Genomic DNA, 23,253 nt, shown 5'->3' on the forward strand with positions numbered 1-23,253 from the left:
CCTTTCTGCTTTTAATCCTACCATGCTGCAACTTTATATACAGAACTCAACAACAGGAGGGAGTCCAGGAGCCAAATAACAAGAATACTTGAACACAAAGTTTATTTAAGGATAAAACACATTAAAAATTATTTGGTTGATTTGTAAAATGTGAAGGGCTGGGTTTGAGGATCGGGACGGGCAGGGTGAGGTTCTCCAGGTCTACAAACATCATCTCCAGTGACTGAAGCTGGCACGGCAAGGTGGAGGCCACAGCAGGAGGGGGAGGAGCTAAGCAAAGTGAGCTGAGGGCAGTGTTGGCGAGGCTCCACAGAGAGAGACGCAACTTTAATTCAAAGTCACAGCAATAGCCTTGCCTATAACCACGGTGTTCCAGAAACAGCGCGGGACAGACCAACTTTTCTGGCCAGCTTTCCCATCAGACTTCTGTAGCCAGAGCTTTCCCTGGCTGGCTTCTGGCCTGAACCTAGGTACCCAGTGCCAGCTGTTTGGCATTGAGGGTAAGAGCGTGCTTTCCTCCCATTGGCTTTGAGAAACCACTATTGCATACTGTGGAAGAGGAGCCAGGAACGTTGGTGTCCTCCAGATCTGACTGCTGGAGGAAGGTGGCGTGAGTGTGAGAGGCTGTTTTGACTTGGGGACACACACTTTTATACCTACAGGGACTGAAGAAAGCACCCTGAGTTCGTTATGAGGTTGCGCCTGATTTATAGATCAAATGCCACAGTGAGATCTGGGTCATGATGAGAAGAAGTGTCCAAACTTGAAGTTCCACTGAAGAATTAGAGGCTGGGGACAGAACAGAGCATAGCAAGAACATATCAGTTCAACAGGGTTCCGACCTATGGGCCGCCCTCACATTAAAGGGAATTCCTTAGGGAAAGGGAAAAACTCAAACAGACTGGATTAAGGAAGGAGAAAAGCAAATTAATCCAACCTTTTAGAGAGCCCTGTGCACCTCAGAGGGAGAGCCGGGAAATCAGATGCCAATGTGATTGGCTTTCTGTCTGCTTGGCTCTATTTTCTGGACCTCATGGGTCTTCTGACTCAACTTCCTAGTGGCTGGGTATGTCCCTCCCACCATGTCCAGCTGAGACTACCAACTTAACACAAGAGGACTTGGGGTCAGATTTATGGCCAACACAGCCTTTAAATTACTAAGTCAATTTTGTCTTAATTGCCCACTTCTTCTAGATGAAAGACCAGGGACCCAAGAAGGTTTGGTTTTGATGGTACTAGAACTCCTTTGGTGTTTCCCTCTCTGTCTGGGATTCTCTGGGATTTGCACAGGCAAGAAGCTAACTGGGCTCCAGTGAGCTTCTCCTTGTTTGTAGGAAAGGAGCTTCCTTGGTCACTTAGCTGCCTGTCTCCTTCAGGAGAAGCCCACCTCTGCAGCTCCTTCCATCTTCTTGCAGGGATCCGGTCACACAGCTGCACAGAGGCCCGTCGACCCGGCTGGTGCAGATCTGCTCACAGCCGCCGTTGTCTTCACACCAGTCCAGCCCTGAAAACGGACATGTGGGAGACTTAATGATAGACACAGCAACATGGCACCATGATCAAGGCGGAGGAGGGGCTTCAAAGAGAGGGGAGAAGAAAGAGTTGTCAAAAGACAATGAAAAGGTTTTCCTGGAGGACACAGGCAGTCCACTCATGCCCCTGTCTCTCGTGTCTCCTCCTCATGATGGACACACACCACAAGGCAGGCACGCCCGAGCCTCGAACTCCCAATGTCTTAGTAATCTATAGTGTGTTTTAAGGAACATACATACTTTTTCTCCTAATGGGTCCCACTGAAATGATCTGTTCTTTGTGCTCTTTTGAATAATCTGTGGCGATCCTGGAATTTTGTGGGCAATTCTGAAAGACAGAACACCAGAGGGAGATTTCACACAATTAAGCTGATAACTTATTCTCCACCATGTTTCCACCTCCAAGAGAGACAGCGGCTTCGGCCTCCAGCGCTATTGCTGCTCAGATTAATTAGAACCAATGCATTCTTGATCATCGGGCCCACTGGGACTCTAGGCTTTATGTCAAGCAGAATTAAATATACTCTCCACACTAGAATGAGATTCAAAGAGGCTCTACGCTCAGGAATGAACATTGTTGGATCTCGTCTGATACTAATGTATGCAGCACCATCTGTAAGTAGCTCTGACCATAATTCACATCTTGCTCCTGTAAACATGATGGAAGCATAAAGATGAACTGCGAAAGACTAGGAGTGAGACTCTAGAGCAATACAATCTTGAGGACATAGCCACCCATGATGAGGATGTCAGTCTGGCACAGAGGAGATATCAGTTTTGCCCCTCATCTGCAACCTCACCCAGTTCCAGACTATCAGACCCTAGTGCCGTTCTGATAAACTGTGAGTACTTGGATAGACAGTATTTAGAGTTTGAGAGCCAACAGAGCACAGGCTATTTAATTTATTATGCATGACTCATTATACCCCTCGAGACTACTGTGATGCTCCTGACCCAAGTCAATCTCATCTGTTCAGGGTATAGACACTCTTGGAGACATTTTCAAGGTGTTTCAACAGTAGAATAAACACCACTGGTGTTTAGAGGCCCGTAATGCTGTTAGCACCCTACACTGCATAGCTCAGCTCTCCTACACAATTACTCTGAGATGTCAGTGGGCCCAGGATGCATTGTCTAGCGTGAAGTCAATGGCCTTGTGGCATGTCAGAGACTGACTACCTGGCTGGGCATCATTCCACTATATTCTCTCTTCCAAATATGACCACCCACCCCCGAGTGCGTTTGAAGGGCTCCACTGTGGACGCCTGGTGTCCACAGTCACCGCGGGGCAGCAAGCAAGAGCAAGGTTGAGTGAACACTTGGCTTTTTGTACACTTACAATCTTGCAAGAGTATTTCTCTGAGTCACAGAGGGACACTGCACAGTGAAGATGAACTTCATCGTAGTCTCCGATGAACTTGAAGACGGTGACGTGGAAACGACAGGTTAGGGACACTCCGTTCTCCTCTATGCCAATGGTGTTGTCTTTGATGTTCTGACATCTACTCAAGAAAAAGAAAACTTGATGAAACCCTAGCCTTGTTTGTATTCTCCTAGAGGTTAACCCTCACCTTCACGTCAAGTTTCCATGTTTCACATAGAACAACCGTAAACGCTAAAAGCGGCTTTGCATCTGGAAGTGACCTCTGGATGGCTTCTGTGCGCTGTTTATTATCACTCCCTCTGATTTTCACTGTTTGTTTCGCGACAGCGACTGCTACTTTGAATTGTTATCCGGACTGCTACTGCCAATGAGATGTCTGTGGGGACTGCTCTCAATTTCCCCTCGCTTCGGGGATCTCAGTCCGCCCCCTCACCGTGCTGTGTTCTACAGAGGAGGATTTAACAGGCACATGTCCTACATCCTCGGTTTTTCTCAGTTAATTATCAGAGTTGGCAGGGGCCCTGATTCAAACCCTTCGGGACTCTTCCCACACTGAAGTAGGTAGGAGCTGTAGGAGAGGAGGGGCAGGGTGGATGGATCCCAAGGATTGTCTGATGGACGGGGAGGGACTGCCTCTTTCCCACCTCCCTGCCTTCTTGCCATCTAGCCAATTCTCTGTTCCCACCAGCAGCACATCCCCCAGGTTGGTTGTTTTGCTTTGACAGTCACTTAAAACTTCTCCAATGTCGTCTCTTTTGCTCATGTCTCCTCGACATGCTTTCCCCACTGGAAAGCCTTTCTGTTCTGCTTTCTTGGGCCCCAATCAATAGCATCCACCTCCATATAAGTAACCCTTACACTCATGCCTGAACCAGGCACAAGTAACATTTCCTAGATTTGACAGCTACACCCTGCTGAATTTCTCCAGTCTAGGGATCAAGTCGCAATTACCACTGTGGCTCCAGCCCACTACATGGCATATTTGAAAACCATGTCTGGACTGATGAATGAGGAAGGGAGGGAAGGAAGGAAGGAAAAAGGAAGGAAGGAAGGAAGGAAGGAAGGAAGGAAGGAAGGAAGGAAAAAAAAGGAAGGAAGAGAGGGAGGGATGGAAAGAAGGAAGGGAGGGAGGGAGGGAGGGAGGGAGGAAGGAAGGAAGGAAGAAAAAAGGAAGGAAGGAAGAAAGGAAGGAAAAAAGGAAGGAAGGAAGAGAGGGAGGGAGGGATGGAAAGAAGAAAGGGAGGGAGGGAGGGAGGAAGGGAGGAAGGAAGGAAGGAAGGAAGGAAGGAAGGAAGGAAGGAAGAAAGGAAGGAAGGAAAGAAGGAAGGAAGAGAGGGAGGAAGGAAGGAAGGAAGGAAGGAAGGAAGGAAGGAAGAGAGGGAGGAAGGAAGGAAGGAAAGAAGAAGCTGTGAGTCCACGGAACAAAAAGACTTTCCAAGTGATAAAGATTTTAAAAGGTACCCCTTTCCTGTTTGTTTCTTTCCCCTAAGCCCACAGGATTAAATAGCTCAGCAATAAGGAAAATTAAAAATTCAAGTTATCCTTCAGCGTCCCCACACCTATTAGTTTTCGTAATTAGACAAAATGCAACTTGCTTCTCAAAGCAATAGTCTCTTAAACACTTGGAACGGAAAACTACGCGTGCCAGCTTCCGTTGTCATTATTATTCATTTGGAGGATCTAAATGGGTTCAAGGAGCTTCAGCCTCCCAATCTTCATGGGGACCCTCCCTCTTAGCCAGGCCCCACCTCTCTCATGTGGATGATGTAAAGTTTAGGTGTCAAGACAATCTGGCATCAGAGCAGAAGAGAGCAGGGATAGCTGTCTGGACGCCTATCTTAAAGCAAGCAAACAAGTCTAGCATTGACTGGCATTTGTCCTTTTCCCTGTCTGGGCACTGGAACAGAAGGCAGAAGTTGCCTGGACCCCCAGATTACCAGGCTGGTGGCAGAAGCTGGTGTTGCCTCTGCCCTCCACGTAGCTGGGGAGGAAGAACTGCCCTCCCCCACCCCGTGGGTAAGGGGCTCCGTTTGGCTGTGCATCGATTCTTCTGAGCATGTTTTCCCATGGGTTCACGGTGGGGGGGGCAACAAGCACACCCCTCTAGTAAAGGTTAGAAGGACTGACGGATTCCAGTTCTCTCTGAGGATGAAATAATTTCCCACATAACAACAGTTTAATTTGAAGGCCTTTATTTAGACAGACCCAAGGGTAAGCTGAGATTTATGAACATGCTTGCTGGCTTGCTCTCCCTCACTGGGTCAAGCCCATTAAATACTATTTTTAAAATGCTAAATACCACCTCGTCCTTCATAGGAGACCCGAACATTGTCATTTGGGTTTGTAGCTGTAGAATGGCTCGTGTCTTAGCTCTTGTATTTTGATACAAGAATTTTGGAAGGGGAGGGAAGGAACCCAGGAGGAGAGAAAATGGCTCTGTTAATACCGTCTTCAAGGACTGAGGCACACCTAGTAATTTCTAAGTGTCTTCCTCTGTCTCTTGGAGGGCTGACCAGAAAGATGAAGGCTTTAGTGAGATCATTTGCTGGGAAACTCCATAACACACCTGGACAGTGTGCTAGATGTCACCAGGGCATTTGGGTCACTTCTCTGTCCCTTGCTGGTTGGTGGCCTTAGGTGCCCTCTGCCTAGCTTCTCTGAGGTTGTGTCATCAGCAAACAGTGGCTATTTATAACTGTCCCCAAACCAGGCCCCTCTTCTCTCAGAGCACATATTCCTTTTCCTGTACCCACAAAGCTCACGATAGCTTCTGGATCTACCAGGGAGGTAGATGCAACCAGAGAAGTGCAACGGTGCCTTCTCCCAGCAAGGGTGATCCAAGATGGACAAACCACCTGCATTCCTGGGAATCTGAACTCGAATTAGATGTGCTCTGTTCTTAGTGATAGCAGCAGGGTCTGAATGTGAGGCCAGCACTGACAGCAGCCAGTAACCATGTCAATGACCTAGACACATAGATGAGTAAAGGCAAGACAGAACAGGAAGGCTTGGAATCTCCTTGAATCCATTCATCCCTGAAATTCACCCACATTTGTGATCGAGTTTGTGACCACTACATCCCTATTTAATTTTCATATAAGTTGAATAACTTTGGCTTCTACCAGTTATGCCAGAAAAAAACTCTGACTAATATAGCTGCCCAAATTAAGAATCCTTGTAGTGGGTGACGAAACCATCGGAGAGTCAGATGATGGTGATGTGTGCCCTTCTGCTGGCGTACTAAAACGTCGCTGTGTTCTACACTAAAGGCAAGTACATTTCTTTGCATATGTATGCCATGGTCGTGAAATAAATTATTAGAAAATGTATTAGCGTGTGGGTAAGTTGCCTGGCACGAGCAATGTTTTTACTCATTCCTGTTGTTAAGTCTTCTCATTCCTTAGTTGAATAAATTTCGTTGTGCAACCATCTTTCAGGAAATATATGAGGGGGTAGGCAAATGATAATGAGTGCAAGAGGACTGGTGAGCACAGGAAACTCCTTATGCTACACAACCTCACTTTCTAATCGTTTGGGTTATTTACATTCAATCCCAGTATCCGATGGGAAAAAAGCCAGAAGTAATTCATCAGGTTTGAAATTGTATGGTGTTCCTATGATCTCGTGAAGCCCTGCTCCAGCCAGCCAGCCAGGAGGTGAACCATTCCTTCGTCTAAGGCGTCTGCACTGGATATGTTTCTCCTACACTAGTCAGGTAGTAGCTGTCTCAGATACCACTCATATCGACTATTGTGGAATCTCAGTGAGTGTGCTAGCAGTCTGTATGTAGTAGCCTGAAGCTGAGTCCCAGGGCTGACATCATCCACCTGGCTCCTCCCATCACGTCAGCTCTGTGTCCCTCAAGTCATCTCCATAAGATGCACCATAGTAAAATGCTTTGACAGAGACTATGTTCACACAGCTTCCATTATACTATAGTGTTTCAATGGCCCCATTTAATTATTAGTTGCGATTATTCATTCCTTACTGTGCCTAATTTACAAGTTAAACTTTATTATGTAAACATTATGCATCTACAAGAAAAAAATGTAGGTTGTTCAGAACTATCTATGGCTGCAGGTAGTCACTGGGAGTCTTGGAATGTGTCCCCTCTCAGATAAGGGGAAACCACAGTATGCTAATTTCTTTTGTTGTTGTTGTTTTGAGTATTATTGCTGTTGTTTGTTGTTGGTACTGGGAGCTGACCCCACAGCCCTAGCAATGCTGGGAGAGAACTCTACCACTCAGCCCTATCCCTAGTCCCTTCTTTCTTCTCTTTCTTCTTCCCACCTCTGTCACAGCCCTTGACCTTCAGCTACTGGCATTAAATCTTTCATTTTTTCAGAATACCGGATCCCTCTCCAATTGATGATTCAAGCAGGCAGGACAGAACCCCTTCTTTAAAGCACCATGTGGTAAATGCACTATGGCAGGGGCTCTGCACTAACTTGTGTGACTGCAGACAAGTTACTGGATCATGTACAGTCTACCTCCCAGGGTACCAGAAGGAGATAAATCTGCTGATACAAAATGCTAGTTCTGTGGGTGTCAGCAAAGTTAATGCCCATTCCTACTCTTAAAAGACAGTGCAGAAATTTTTACACTAAAGGCTCAGAGTCGGTTGTCAATGGAGAGTTTGCCATGGCCACTCACCCTCCTTCGATGATGAAGTACCGAAGCTTGTCGTTGCTGTCTCGGGAGGGGGTGGCGTAGCATTTGTTGAGTGTGAGAATCAAGTGTGTAGAGTCAGCTCCGACCACAAAGACGCCCACGTACAGCACATCCCGAGTTGTCAGCACAACTTCCCCTTGGCGGTAAGGGTGTTTGTAGGAAGCATTTTTATAGAGTGCCATCTTGGTGGTGAAGCTGCCCTCCTGGGTCGGAACTGTCAGGTTGATGACACTAACAAAGAAGGGATTGTATGTGAGGCAAGGAACCAAAAATAAATAAATAAAATTCGGAAAAAAAAACACCCAATGTTATTTATTCAATTAACTGCCATTTTTTTCAAGCTACAGTGTAGAGGGAAGACATGGCATGCAGTCCTCAAGTTTAAAGCTGCCTTATCTAATTTGGTCCCTACATGGGGCAATTTACATTTAAATGAAATTAAATAAAATAAAAAATTCAATTTATCAGTCCCCTGAGCCAAATTTCAAGCACTCATTGGTCACAGGTAGTTACTGTATCACATTATTCAGAAAGCAAGCCTTCTGGTCATTTAGTCTAGAGCATTTTGTTTCCAGAAACATGAATTATATTTTCCCTGGTGCTTCAAAGACAAATGCTAGCTACTCTGATGCTGCTAACCTTAGCTGTCAAGAAGAGAGAAAGCAGGAGAGCAGCCCCTGAAAGTCTTTACCTTAGCATAGGCTTCACGACAGAGTCTAAGGAGATCTTGATATCTAGCTCATAAGCGCATGAAAATTCCACATTGATCGTGCGGTCCCTCGTGATGATGTTGCCAGTGTTGTTGGCACTTTCAATCCAGATTGTGTTTTTATACATGATATGAGTGCCATTGGACTGCAGATCAAGGGGAGGTCAGAAATCATTAAACACGGAAGTATGCAGTTAGCATTTAAAAATCCATCTCCCGGAATTATAGAGAAATGGCTTCGTTCCATACCAAACCCAGAGGCTAGAATACATCAGCATGGAACCAGTCTCTGCACCAACTTGGGGAAAGAAGTGTTGCCACAGATATTAGCAGTGCCCTTCAGATGATAACCTTGAGTACCCATGGAGGGCAGATTCCGTGGACCACTGAATTCCAGCTACAATCAGATATCTGCTGGAACTTGGGCTAGAGAAAGCATGAGATAGCAGCAATGCCAGGTGAACATAAATTGAATCAGCAATTCTTTTTCAGTCCTCAACTTGAAATCTCCCTTCTAACAAACCTTTTACCAGGTACACGTACAAGTACCAACTGAACAAGTGAGTCTCACCTCCATAATCCATTCTCCCTCTGAGGAGAGCACTAATGAGCACAGGAATGAACACAGGCATAGTCTTTATTACATCCCAGGAAGGGCCAAGAGGAGATGAGAGATGCTTAACTAAACCAAATCCTGGAAACAGTGGCATAAGTATTGGGGCCTTTTGGTATGTATACATTCAGCTCCTTTCTTCAGCTAATACCCGTATGACCTAAAATGGCTGGATGAGGCTCTATTTACCTAGGAAGACACTAGAAGCATAAGAGAGCCAACGGAAGTCTTACAGATAGAGAACAAAGGACAGCAGTGGGCATTGCAAACTGAGAGAGGAAATGTACCACTTAGAATTCTTTTTCTGTTCACTCAACCACTCAGCCCCAAATGGTGATCAGCCTTCCTGCCTTTCATCTTTTCATAGTCTGTCTCTCTGCTATTCATCAATGAGTGTATTTCTATGCAGACTACCCTGGCTTTAAGGATCATCGATGCACTCCTTCCTGCCCCGCCTTCTCACCTGCACGATGTTCCCACAGTTCCCTTTGGTGTTGTTGATTTGAAAGGAGATAAAATCCTCGCCCTCGATGCCAGAGCACTGCCGGTCATTGATTCTCACACCCTCTCTCTCAAAGCCCAGCTGGAAGAGCTTGCACTTAGATATGGACACTTCCATCTGGGCTGCCTTGCAGGTCACCTCCGCGTCGATGATGTCATGGGAATCTGGGGAAACGGGGGGGGGGGGGGACAAGCCTGTCAGCGGGAGTCTCATCTTGCTGCAGGGGAGGGCTGGGCCACCCAAGGCCATGTTTCTTTAGAGGCAGGAAACAATCTCTTCTCAGAGGCTGCGAGCATTTCTAATTAAGCTTTGATCACACCAAATGAGTACATGAATTCATTCAAAGCAATATCTTGGGCGTTGGTGGAGGCTTATTAAAAAGATAAAACTGGTAATAAAGTGCCTTTTGTCTTTTCTGGAGAAACCCGGGCCTTCCTCCCACACACACTGGTGGCAGGTACTTTTGTGTAAGTGACACACACAATCTGTCATAGTGTGGTCTGGCTGGGGACCAGACTCCAGTAAGAGCTGTCCACCCTCCCTGGCTGAGCCCAGCTCAGGAGTACCCAGTGAGTCCCGGTGAACACCAACAGAGGCCTTTTCTCTTTAATAAACACTATAGAAATAAAGAAAACTTTTTTCATGTGCCTAGGTGAGGTGCATTGCACCCTCCTATAGAACATTCTATTCAATTGGGCTTTTGTTGTTAAGTGATGCTAATTTTAATATGTGCTTATGAGCTACTTGGTTTGGAAAGGCTCATGGAGCCAAAAGACAGAGCACTTCCCCTTTAAGCTGACATCCAGTTGGGCTCATCAGAAGACAAGGTCATGGCTAACCCTGGGGAGCTAAGGTTAGTGACAAGAGAAGCAGTGCTAGTTAGCTGCTGTTCACATCAAACATGCCAGCTCTGTCTCTAGGAACAAAAATCTTTGGGTCAGATAAAGCTGGCTTGAAGTCAGTCTTAAGGTACCTGGCTCTCTCCTCCTATTTCCTTCTTGTTGGCATCAAACCAGTTTACTTATTTGGGAGTGGGAAAGACCACCTTGGATCTCTCTGATGTTGCCTGGACTCACGTGGTTCTGACTGATTCCATTCACATACTCATTTGCATGTTAAAGTCTACTGTCGGAAATGATGTAGCTATGCTGAGATGAACATCAGCCTACAGCAAGGCTGCCCAGTTGTTTCCTGGCTCTTGAAAGCTTTGCTTTTAGGGTTTCTAACATAGTGGGGAGCACCCACAGCTCCCTCTCTGGCACTTCCCTCTTCATCGGGCTTCTGGAGTGGAGATGGCACTAATCACTCACTGTTTCCATAGGGGGGTGGCTCAATGCAGCCACATAATTCTCCTCCGTTGTCCAGCTCGCAGGTCCTGTTGGGACAATCCGCCCCCACACAAGGGTCTTCAACCACTCCTGCTAAAAAGGAAAACACAGAAACGCACAATTTGATTTTCACACTACACACAGAGGCATCGGCTTACGCTCGATTTGACAGTTCACTGGGGAATGGTCAGGTGGGCCCCTGCAAGTTGACAGACAGGATGACCTCTAAAAAATAATGACAAGTAGTGATGATTGGCCGTCTCCTATGGCTCTGCACTATGCCTCGAGCTTTAACTGAGATAGCTTTAGCATGATTTAGCATGATTGGCTCTCACAAACACTTCCCAAGATGAGCACCATAGCCCCAATTTCACAGCTAAAACTTACCCAAGGTCATCCAGGATGGTGCGTTGTAGAAATAAAATATAGACTTCTCTACCAAGGAATTCTGTAATTTCTGCACCTATCCTACCACATCACAGTTAATACACCCACCACACCATATTGTATCTAACATGTTTTGTATATATTATAGTTACTTGAATTTTCTGTATTTATAGAAAAGCCACATCCAAATAATTTGTTTCTCTGTTTCCAGCACCCAGCCATCTCAATGCTTGTTAATAACAAAATTAAGTTGTTAGCTACAGGTTACAAATATTTGTTAATAACAAAAACTTAAGACTCCTAAGATCTCAGAAGGCCCCTCCTATTGAGACTTTTTATTTTGATTCATGATGCACCTTTCCCATAAATATCTACTTTACATTATAAAAATAGGCAAATGAACAACTATACATAATTCTCCAATTCAATCAACAGTACCATTTTGCTGAAAGGAAAAAAGAATAGAGGTAATTAATGTGACAGCTTCAAGGACATAAATGACCACTGTGTTGCTCTGAACACTATTCCTGAAACAGATGGCTGGCTCTTTCCGCAAGAGGTTCAGCACTCCATTGGACACTCACTAACCAAGAGCATTGCCTTTTACTGATTTGCAACCTTCCTAACCCTGCAACCTTTTAATACAGTTCCTCATATTGTCATGACCCCCCCCACCATTAAATTATTTCATAACTGCATTTTTGCTACTATTATGAATCGTAATGTCAATATCTGATATGCAGAATATCTAATATGTGACCCCCACAAAGGGGTCGCGACCCACGGCTTGAGAACTGCTGCTTTAAGATATTCTTTTTTTTTTTTACATGATTCATCTTTTTCCATCCAAGGAAGAAGAAGTTTTGTTCAATATGCCGTAGCCTTTTTTGCTAAAGAAACACTTGCTGGTCATGAGCCAAGATTTCTTTGAGAGTTTTTCTGGGGCTTAGAAAGGTCACACAGGTTAGTTACAAGAAAGAATGTCAGAAGATCAACCATATATATATGTTGTAGCAATTAATAACAAGACATTGGATACTTTAAAACTACTAAGCACATGTACTTCTGGGTGATTTCACCACAGACACGTACCAAAACAAGGTTAATAACAAAACTCAGGGGCTGGAGAGATAGCTCCGCAGCTGCAGGCATTTGCTGCTCTTTCAGGGGACCAGGTTTGGTTCTTAGCACCCATATGATTGCTCACAACCATCTGTAACCCCAGTTGGAGAGAATTCAACTCACTCTTCTGTCCTCTTTCGACACCAGGCACACACATGGTGCACATACATATATACAGACAAATACTTATACATAAGATAAAAGTAAAGAAATCATTTTTAAAATAAGGCCTTCACTACCCACACCTTGTTCTATGTGGCTGTCAAGCACTTCTAGTGTGTAATTAATTGTTCATGGTGAGGGTACAGAAATGGCTCAGACTCATGCTGCAATTTCTAGAGAGATGAATGAGATAAGCCATCGGCATCAATTAAATATATTTATTTTGAAAAGGCTTCCTTAAAAAAAGATTTATTTATTTATTTATTTATTTATTTATTTATTTATTTATTTATTTAATATATGTGAGTACACTGTCACTATCTTCAGACACACCAGAAGAGGGCATCAAATCCCATTACAAATAGTGGTGAGCCACCATGTGGCTGCTGGGAATTGAACTCAGGACCTCTGGAAGAACAGTCAGTGCTCTTAACCATGGAACCATCTTTTCAGCCCCAGGCTTCCTGTTTTTTTTTTAAGATCTTTTTGCTACCCACCCAGTGTGCTCCTTGTGTGGCACAGAAACAAGAACACAGAGCGTAGTCAGCAAAAGGAGTCAATGGCTAATACAATAGACAATGGTCAAAGAGAGCGGGAACGGTGAACAGTGTACGGCCCACAGGGAGAGCCCAGCCCAAAACCTAAACATTCATTTCTAATTTGACACACAAGGTATAAATAGCCTCTGACAGAAAAGCTTGTGTGTGTGTGTGTGTGTGTGTGTGTGTGTGTGTGTGTATACAGACATAGCCAGACAAATTTTAAAAGTTCAAACACTTAACTTTAACATTATTTAAGATGTGTTTCTTATGAGCACAGTGGAGTAAAATATTAGTTCCCAAGCAGATTTCCAACAGGCTAGTAATTGTCTTAACAGTTTCCGGAATTACCAAATGTATATTAGAATTAACTACACCATTTATCCTGTTCAGGTTCTGAATTGAGTGTACGTCCACACTTAATCATATTTACTCTATAGGCCACCAGTGTGTATATGTGGTTTGGGAATGGTCCTGGACACACACTGGCTTTTAGATGCACGCAGGGTTGGTAGTGTCTGTCTGGCCACAGACACATACTGTGTTGGTCACACTATCATACTGAATGGGCACAAATATACATAGTGCCCACTTATATGTGTATGTACACATTAAGATGTACTCCACTTATTTAGCTGACACAGTAAAAGGGTAAACACGTCACATAATGGAAATACTATATGCATTCTCACTGCAGAAAACAATGCATGAATTAGAAGCTGGTTTAATGTATGGACCCTATAGACATCCACCCACAGCTTCCTTTGAAGCCGGGTGGAGCCACCTAGATCCAGCTCCTCTTGCCATTTGCAGTTTCCCTTTCTGGGATAGACGTCATGGTGGAGCTGAGTTGAGAAGAACGACAGCCAGGAGTCCCAGGCTAACTAAGTCTTTCCATGAAGTCAGTAAACGGGTACTTCCCAGAGCCAGAGCCTCATCATCAGCTCATCAGATTCCATCACTGGATAGGGGCTACAAGTGGGTCAGGCTCCTCTGGAAATGCCTCCTCTTTGAATCTCAGGGGCAACTCACAGCCCCCTCCCCTCCACCCCATGGGGCAGGTGGGTAAGTAAATATGGGGTGGACCTGACATCAGACAATGCTACCCCCACGGTACCCATAGAAATAAAAGAATTCTCTTACAGCAATTCTCTTTCTCAATCCACTCGGTGCTAAGGATGCCGAAGGAGCGGCAGGCCTCCCCGTAGGCAGCCAGGGAGCCACACAGCTGGAACTTCTTGTGGTTGTAGCAGCCATCCAGGTAACAGGACTCGTAGAACGGGAGGGGATCAAGGAGCCCATAGCAGGGCTGGAAGAAGCCCTTCATGTCGGTGAGTTTCAGGCAGTAGCCGTCACCCTGCATGGCCTGGATGTGCACATTGTCACATGTGGCTGCATACTGTGAGAACTGTAGCTCGTTGCAGCTGGGGGCGAGAGGTCTGGTCAGAATAAGTGAAGCAAAAACAGCCATCTGAGTTCTCCCATAGAAGGTAAAACCACATCTATTGTACCTGTTGGGTTAGCCCTGAAGTTTATATAATATGCAGATATCAATGCTGCCTAGCAACGTGACCTTAGGAAAGCCAGGCCTGGGTGGTCTCTATCCACTTAATAAAGTGAAATAATGTCTATTGTTCATCACTGGGATAGAGTGCAGATAAAATTCCAGAATGGACTAGCAGCCTAAGTGCCGCATGCCAACAGGTATTGATATAACAGCCATTCCTACTTCAATATCCTTCATCGACACCATAACCATTAACAGCATATTGCCAGAAAAGCAATGATGATGCTTGCAGAATTAAAGACCCACAACGAAACCCAGGAGCTTCTAGCCAGCTCCGATTTAGCTGTCTGAGATCAAAAGCAGAACTTTTGCAAGGGAGCTGTGTGTACTTGATGAGAGTTCACGGAAGGAAAAGGCAAAGAAAGGCAGGAGGAAAACAAAATAATATGAAAACAGAAACGTGGGCACCTCTGGGAGACTCAGCCCTTGCTCACTGGTGGGAAACCCAGAATGGCTTACATGTCCTGAGAGCACCTGTTCTACCTGTGAGCCCTCCACCTGAGTGGAGCTGAGGGAAGCAGAGCCAAATTAGGAGTCGGGGGACCTAGTCCTGGCTTGGTACTCACAGGAGCTCCATGCAGATAAGCCACTTAGAATGTTTCCCCAAGGAAAGAAAGATATCCAACGAGATGCTAAGGTCCTGTCCTGGTCTGGGTCCTCTCTAATTCGCAGAATAATCCTAACAAGTGATCTATTATTCAGTGTTAGCTTAGAGCAAGGCCAGGTGACTAGAGCATCCTTTCTATAGCTGGGTACTGGGATGGGACCTGACATGTAGGGAATGAAGGGATGGAGGGATCAGGCCTTGGTAGGAACAAAGGAGTGCAACGAAGCAGAAGCATCCTGACACTCCTTTACAGAGCCAGGGAGGTGTCCGCATGATTCTCCAGCCCAGAGGGATTCTAAATCAAGATCCTTGGCAGTAACTTGTTTAGCTCTGTCTCAGCTGGCCAGAAGGGAAGAGGCTGGTAGTCACCTCTATAACCCACGTTTTCAACAAGGCTCCTTTCATTCACAGCAACTTCTGCCTACATCAGCAAAGCCTCGTAGGGGCTCCTAGGTCCCAGGTAGATAGCTGGTGATGACAGCTTCAGATTCTAACCCTAGGGACACGCTGAGAGCAGACTCACTTGATGACTTAGAATCCTATCGCCTAAACCCAGCTCTCGCTGTTGGAAAAATGATTGGGGTCTCTAATGCACCTAAACTCCAAAGGCTAAACTCAAAGTTCTGTGACAGGAAGGGAGATGAATGTCGAGAGAACTGTGGCTCTTGTTCGCGGCTCCTGTGGACATGCATGGGCAGATTGGAGCAATGAGTCTGTAGTTTAAACTGCTGGGGTACACGCACCTCTTCTGCATGCCATTGGTCTTCCAGCTCTGGGCCAGCACCACGCTGCTCACCACGGGTTTCCCCCGCAAGGTCACGTAGTCGTCAGTCATGTCTCCATTGAAGTTCCCACAGAGCCCACACACTTTGTTCTGTAGCCTCTCACTGATGCTGATTTTAATGACGTTAAAACCATTGTAATATATCTGGATGTCGGGACTGGTGTCGATCACCAGAAACCCCTCGCTGCTGTAGATTTTGGTTGCCAAGCCCGTTATAAATGGAACATTTACTTGTGTGCCATTCACCTATTGGAGACAGAGAGACAGGAAGTCGTTACCTGAGGACTGGGTTCAGCCAATCTTTTCGGCAAAGAGCTAGATTCTGCAGGCCCTGTGGTCTCTACCACAGTTATTCAACTCAGCCCTTGTGCTGGGCCATCAACCACCATGTGTATCAAAGTGGTTTCCAATGAAGCTTTATTTACAAAGTCGAGCGGGTTAGGGACGCAGCTCGGTCAGCAATGTGCTTTGCTCAAAATTACGGGGACATGCTTTTACTCCTAAGAACCCACATTGGAACAGTTGGGCATAGTAGCTCATGTTTATAATTCCAGAGTTAGAGACACTGATAAAGAAGAATGTCTGGGACTTGGGGGGGTAGGCAGTCTAGCCTAGTTATCAAGTACCAGGCTAGTGAGAGACCCTCATCTCCAAAATCAAATAAGTAAATAAGGGTGGGTGGCACCTTTATTCATAGTTGTCCTCTGACCTCTACAAATGCCAGAACACACACGTGTGTGTGCACACACTAACACAGACACAGCATGTGGGTTGGCCACAGGTCATAGTTTGACAACTCCTGTGCTAAAATTTAAGGCTATGCACTTTCCGTTTCCCCCACAGGAAGCAAATTATGGGAACATAGGAGTTAAGAGAGAAGAAAACATTAGAATCAGATTGCCCTCCATGAGTGGATAAATTTGTGTGTGTGTGTGTGTGTGTGTGTGTGTGTGTGTGTGTGTGTGTGTATGTGTGTGTTAAACTTACACCAGCATCCACCAATTACCAAAAATGACATCATAATCTTGTTCTAAGGGTAGTCCAACCTGGTTACTATGGACCTGGGGACTACTACCCTGTTTATGGCTTCCTTGTTTATATTGTACAAACCTGAAGCCTTCCCAGATGTCTTATAAACACAATATTTTCTGCATTTGTCATTTTCCTGCTTTTTATAACATTTCTTAGCCCTTGGGACAGGATATAATATGCTTTTCCTGTACTTACAAAATAAATTGAATTTCCCCCCTCTGGTTATTAGTATCGCTGTTCCATTAAAAAAAATGATGTGTTTTTTTTTTAATCTCTTTACTTTTTGGCTAACTCAGGGTGTTATTCATCAGTGGTGTCTGTCTGGCTCTCCTGATGGCCACTTTCGCCTTCCCTTGTATTCTTGGCCAGCGAAGCTGGGTCTGTACTGGCCAGTTTGCAAAAGGAATCAGAGTGTCGAAAACAGGAGCAGCTTTCCTGGAAGCTAAAAGCCAGCAGTAAACCCCAGATTCTTTCTTTTAAGCCTGCAAGAAGCAAGCCTCTTACCTGGCACTGTATACTAAGCTATTTGATGACTCTTTAAATAAAGGTGCACTGAGTGCTAGATTTAGCTGAGCTGGTGGTGGAAGGCAGATAAGAGGCACTGTATTCCATAACATGTCAGTGTGGTTTTCTCCTCCTCACAACCCACCTCCTACCTGAGCTCACTGTGAGGGAGCCTGGCTCCATCTTTTGGGTCAACCTGACGTGCCTGGTCTGGTGCAACTGACTGGGGCTCAGCAGTTCATAGAGTAGGTTAGATACTTCCTAAGTGGAGTGAGTAGGGTATTCTAAGCAAACAGTAGTTATGGGGGTGAATAGGTCCTTCATACGTATTTACATAAAGGTCTTTATAAGCAAAACCAACCAAGGCAATGGCCCCAAGGAGGACTCAATCTAAGATAAATTCGACATTTCCTTTCAGTTGGAAAGTCACCGTGGGGCCTCTAGTAGAGGCATTTGCTCGGCTGGGCTTTATTTAGGTCCTTGCTTTCACAGGCAAGTGCTTACCTTCTCTTTATAGAGAAAGTATGGCAGAAATGAAGGTTGATCTTAGACTACGTGGGCAACGCCAAGAATAATTGCAAAGGCTCTTAAAAGCTAATGAGATGCCTTTTAGAAATTAATCCAGAGCAAAAGCTGACTTATCTACCATTTTATCTCCTGGAGCTCGATAGCTACCCTGATGTCATTACAGCCTGAGACGTTACGTTTCCTGCCTTCGGAAGCATCAGCGACAGAGGCAGTGGCCCACTCTTATACCCACAGGCGCTTCCTGCTTCAGTTCTCTGATGCAAGGATACTTGGAGCAATCCATTAATATTCTTCAACTCAATTATCTGGGATAAACGACAACGAACAGACAGCTACCCCACCCTGGCCTCCCTTGGCTCATTTTGTAAGACTCAAAATCCAGTTGTCACCTTGACAGTGTTCCGATCGTTGATGAGAATCTGCTCTTCGTTAATGTAGAAATAGACCGGTGAGATGATAGTGAGGTTGGGCGAGGACCACTTGTCGAAGTTGATGATGAGCTGGAAGGAGATGTCTGGCAATTTCTGGCAGATGGTTGAGAGCACGAAGGCGCAGTTGGCAGGGAAGCGCAGGAAGGCACCATCGAACGTGCGGAAGACACCACCCCCTGCCGCTAGGCAGTAGGAGGTTTTGGTGCTGAAGCAGCCGCGCACCCCACTGCGCAGGGCGCACTCCTCATCTGACTTGCATTGGCGTGGGTCACACTGGATCAGGTTGCGCCTGAAACAGCGGCAGCGCCGCGTGCAGTCCCCATTCCAGAATAGCTGCTTGGGCTGGAAGAGAAGTGTCATAGAAGAGTTAAACTATGAACGCAGACTGCAGTCAAGGCTGGAGACCCTCAAATCCAGCCTAGCCTCCCTTTAATGCAGCTTGGGTTAGCACCCAGAGCGTGGAGGGAGGCTGCCTTCGTTCAAACACTCATCCCGTTGATGCGATTCCGAGGCCAAATAATACACAATTTAGACTTTATTGGTCTCAATCAAGGACTCTGGAATCTTTATGGCTGGGGTTGCTGAACTAATCAGAGCCTACCTGAATGTGCAGCTAGCTGTTGGAACTGGGTGAAGAAGAAAAATACGTTGTAGATTTTCTTAAGCCTGAGAGAGAATCAGGCTTCTAAAAAAACATAAGCTCCACTTTAGGATGAAATTTAAATTCACTTGGGAATGAGAGGACAGTGCTTTAAATCTCGACCAGTCGAAAGAAAGTGATAATCAACTTGCATGATCAATCATTTATTTCATTTCCCAATACTCGCCCTCCCAAGCAGGTCCCTCACTCCAGCTGATTTCTGATTTACTTCGATCGATCGCAAGTGCCTCTATCTCTGTGTATGTACGCTAAAGGTGAGGTGTCTAGCTAGCGTCCTAAAGGAAAGCTCTAGGGTCAGGCCACTCATAAGTCAGCCCCGGCCCTCAGCCTTCTTCAGAAGATGATTCAAAAGTGATAAAATGCCCATAGCACGGTGTGTCTTTAACAGGAAGCAACCATTATTTTATATTCCTCCGGAGATGGACAACAATATATAGACACAGTTCTACTCTGTAGAGTTTATATTCTTAATCTTGTACTTGCTCTACATTGGGAATATTGAGAAACACTCACAGCTGTCCACAGGTGAGGACCACAATGCGTAGACAGCAAGAGATCGGCCACACTATGCCTTCAGGATGAGCATCCCTTGTCATGAGTGCCAAGTTTAGATTTAGGAGTTGGTTTTTTTTTTTAACTTAGGAGAATTGCACATATATGATGAGATATCTTGGGAATAGGACCCAGGTCCAAACATGAAATTCATTTATGTCTCATACATCTATTCTACACTCAGCCTGATAATTTAATGCAATATTTTACACATTTTGTGTCAAAGTTTCATGGTGTGAAATTTTTTTCTTGACTTATAGCTTCAGGTCGGTGCTCATAGGGCTTTAAATTCTGCAGCATTTTAGATTTCAGATTTTTGGATTAGAAATGTGTAAATTATATCAATTTACCAGACAGTCCTATTCAGAGAAGATGTTTTAAGATACATAAAGGGGCCTATGACTCAGTCTGGCCACTGTTTCCTGTTTAACCACAGATTTAACAATACCCTCATATTGACTGATTGTGACTCAGATTCAAGGGTGAACAGAGGGCAAGCTCTCCTGAGCAGGATGTCATTCATCCTCAGAGTGAAGACATTAGAAGTCAGGTCCTCGAGCCTTCTAGATTTGTAACATCCTCGGGGTCTCAGCAGCCTCAGCAACTGACTTCGTTTCTCTTATCAGATTTATACAATAATTGAGTGGTTGGTCTGGCCTCTGTTTGATAAGAACACAGACATTACGTTGGTGGGAAGGGAGAAAAATAAGCCGATGTTTGAGGCTATGATCAGGGGTAAATAGCCCATCTACACAAGAACTTGATTGTGGAACCAGCGTCAAGGGGAGGCGTCTGGCCCCACGCTGCTTTCTTTACCTTAATTAGACATGACAACGACAGCTGGGTGATTACCCTACATGCTAATGACTAGATGTGTTCTCTCTCTATTTCCAAGGAAATCTGCTGTATAAACAAAGCCTCGGAGCTTGTTTGAATTGAGGCAAATAGATGTGGATTATTTGTTCTGTGACTTTGCCACTTCCCAGATATAAGCTGTTGTCAAAACCCACTGACTTTCTGATGAAAAGCAGATAATAATGCTTACAGTACTAATAGCTGCCAAGGGTTGTTATGGGCCTTTCTGAGGATTCTGAGTGTTTTTATATGCACCATTTCATTAAAATGCCCGGATATTTTTTTTTTAAATAAAATGTTTCTCAAGAGAGTAAGAACCACCACCATAACCAACAAGAACCACTAATTGTTGAAGGATTGGGTATCAGGTACCAGGCTGGGCAAGTAGCCTGGGGCATCCAGATGACCCCCACTGAGAAGCCACTGTGAGCCACAGTTCATTCATAGGCAAGCAAAAGGTCAAAGAAATGACAGCCAGTTCAATGTCACTCCTCCAACAGCAAGAAAGCTAGGACCAAGCTCAAGTCCCGTTCCTTCCGGCCACACTGACTTAGGAGCCCTGTGAAGGACTACAGGACACAGCTGAAAGACACGTGCGGGCCATGGCCAGGCTAGGACCAGGGTTTAGAAATGTGCTCTTTGAATCTGGAGCCTGGTTATAATGGCGACCAGATGAGAAGAACACAGAAACTTATTTTCCTCCACGTGTTTTGCCTCTTCCCTTCGAATGATCTTCCTAAGGGTTAACGTGGGTCCCAGCCCTTCTGAGAAGCCCTCTTGTTAGTTCTACTATTCTCTCTAATATAACCTCCAAATGTCTTTTGCAATGAAAATGAAATCGAGCATAATGCCTCCATTTCTATTCTTTTATTTATTCCCCAAATAAAGGCAGCTCAGTCAATCTCAAACGAGTCAATGCATCTTTACAGAAAGGAGACATTATTTATTTTTGCCTAGTTGAGTTCCAGTTCAGACACTTCAATTAGATTTCTGGCAAGCGCTCCCACCTTCATTTAAAATTGATCTGCTCGGCAGGGTATCATTTTTCACTTGTTGATATGTTATTTTGTAATTGTTTCCTTCTTTAAAGCATAATTTTCGTTTCTCTCCTGAATAGGTATTTTTAAGTCAGGGATCACACTTCCTCGGCCTCCTCCACCACACTACTTGTACAGTGGCTTCCACATAACCAATACCCCATAACAGTCTACTCGAGCACATTTAAATGAGGATTGGGCTTGAGGCACAATGTCTGGCCAAGGACCTTCTCATCAAGTTTTTTTCTTAGTTGAGTGTTATGGCACATTAAATATTATAGGCTTAGTGGCATGCCTCCTAGGGTGTTCAAGAACCTGGGTTCTATCCCTAGCACTGCCTCCTCCCCAAATTTAAATAGCAAAATGATTTAGCAAGCCAATATATTTTCTTGGGGAGTGTGGAGTAGGGGAGATCCCTCATCAGCACTCTGAACCCACCCTGGGAGGAGCAAAGGGTGGGATGAAGCCCAGAGGTTAGCACGTGGGGCCTTTCTAGGAGTGATATCAGAATGACAAACGGCACATGTGTGGGAGCTTCAATAGCCGGAGAGGGAAGGCCACTCCTCCCAGCCTTCAGCCCCATATTTTCTTCTTAAAAACATCCTTAGTGGAGACAGCTACAAATGTCAGATTCACAGCCACTCTATTCCAAACTAGAGTCCCATCAGAAGCTTTCAGACCAAGATTTACAGGGAGGCAGTCCAAAGAAGGGCCCAAAGACAGGAGTGAGAGGAGGGGGCCTTGCTCATGCAGAGCCAGAGGTCTGGGTCTGGCGGAGATTCCAAATCCTCAGAACATTACTTCCGTTCTCAGCATCGGGTCACCTACTGCACATCGATCATCATGGAATGGGAGACCTGGGCAGTTCTGGCTGCCCCCTGGGCCTTGGAGAGAAGCCAGTCTGGTGTGGAGGAAGAGGCCAGCCACCTCCTGTACCCACCTCATAGTATTTGCCATCTGAGTAGCAGCCACAGTTGTGGGGCAAGATGCAGCTCTTGCCATTGAGGACGTAGCCTGCATCACACTGGCAGCCCTCTACGCAGTAGTGATTACAGTCACTCTTCAGGCGGATGGCTGCGCAGCGGGGCTGGCAGACGCTCACACAGCTCTCATAGTGGCTGTTGGGGGGGCAGGTAACCGCTGGAACAGAAGGGACAGTCAAGTCACAAGGAGCTGGAAATGGCTCTCTCCCATCCTTGCTCAGGGAGGTAGAAGGCAGGGTGTGAGAGGGAGAGGTGTGGGGCTGGCTCACCCATGCTCTTCGCTTATGAAGAGCCTCTGTCATCTGATGCCTTATTGCTTAAACAACAGGCTGCTGTGTGCAGAGGGAAGGTGCTGGAGTCTCCTCCCATAATCTTTGTCCTCTCCTTAGTGTGGGCTTTCTGCGGTCTCTACTGCCTGCCACTGTGAAACCCACTGGCTTTGAGGAATCCCAACATGGGCTAGACAAGGCTTGCATACCAGCCCAGCCTCTCGGGCTTCATTTGTACCAATACTCTTCTTCACACCCTGCTTACCCAAACACCTCATTCTTTCCATCCCACGTAGAGAATCATGAGATAGTGCCCTCTTCCTATTACAAAATGCCACTCACCCTCCCCTCCAAACCTGCACAGAGCCTTTAGTCAAACCAGCGGTCCCTTAGCCACATGATCTCTGAAAACGTGTGCGTGTGTTCACATGGGCAACTTGACCTGAATCAGTGTGTTCTATGCCCTGAGATGCATCTAAAACTGTGTCTATGGA

General features: G+C 45.5%; 1 protein-coding gene across 5 annotated transcripts in view; it reads right to left on the minus strand.

Moving 5' to 3' along the window:
• Positions 1-85: 85 nt before the first annotated feature.
• Tecta (tectorin alpha) overlaps positions 86-23,253 on the minus strand; it is a 72,069-nt gene continuing 48,901 nt past the window's right edge. For 2 of the 5 annotated variants that reach the window (NM_001378602.1, NM_009347.4), the window contains 12 exons: positions 22,448-22,647; positions 18,361-18,744; positions 15,867-16,153; positions 14,093-14,388; positions 10,722-10,832; positions 9,373-9,575; positions 8,279-8,442; positions 7,570-7,818; positions 2,872-3,034; positions 1,773-1,860; positions 1,388-1,504; positions 86-789 (listed from right to left, as the gene is read on the minus strand). In NM_001378602.1, the coding sequence (NP_001365531.1) occupies positions 689-789; positions 1,388-1,504; positions 1,773-1,860; positions 2,872-3,034; positions 7,570-7,818; positions 8,279-8,442; positions 9,373-9,575; positions 10,722-10,832; positions 14,093-14,388; positions 15,867-16,153; positions 18,361-18,744; positions 22,448-22,647 (2,363 nt within the window). In that variant the 3' untranslated portion in view covers positions 86-688. Of the gene's footprint in view, positions 790-1,387; positions 1,505-1,772; positions 1,861-2,871; positions 3,035-7,569; positions 7,819-8,278; positions 8,443-9,372; positions 9,576-10,721; positions 10,833-14,092; positions 14,389-15,866; positions 16,154-18,360; positions 18,745-22,447; positions 22,648-23,253 lie in introns of those variants that run through there. The other 3 variants (NM_001324548.2, XR_379110.3, XM_006510152.2) reach the window with 3 other exon arrangements.

This window comes from Mus musculus, chromosome 9 (genome assembly GCF_000001635.26).
Source record: "Mus musculus strain C57BL/6J chromosome 9, GRCm38.p6 C57BL/6J".
In the NCBI taxonomy this organism is placed as follows: Eukaryota; Metazoa; Chordata; class Mammalia; order Rodentia; family Muridae; genus Mus; species Mus musculus.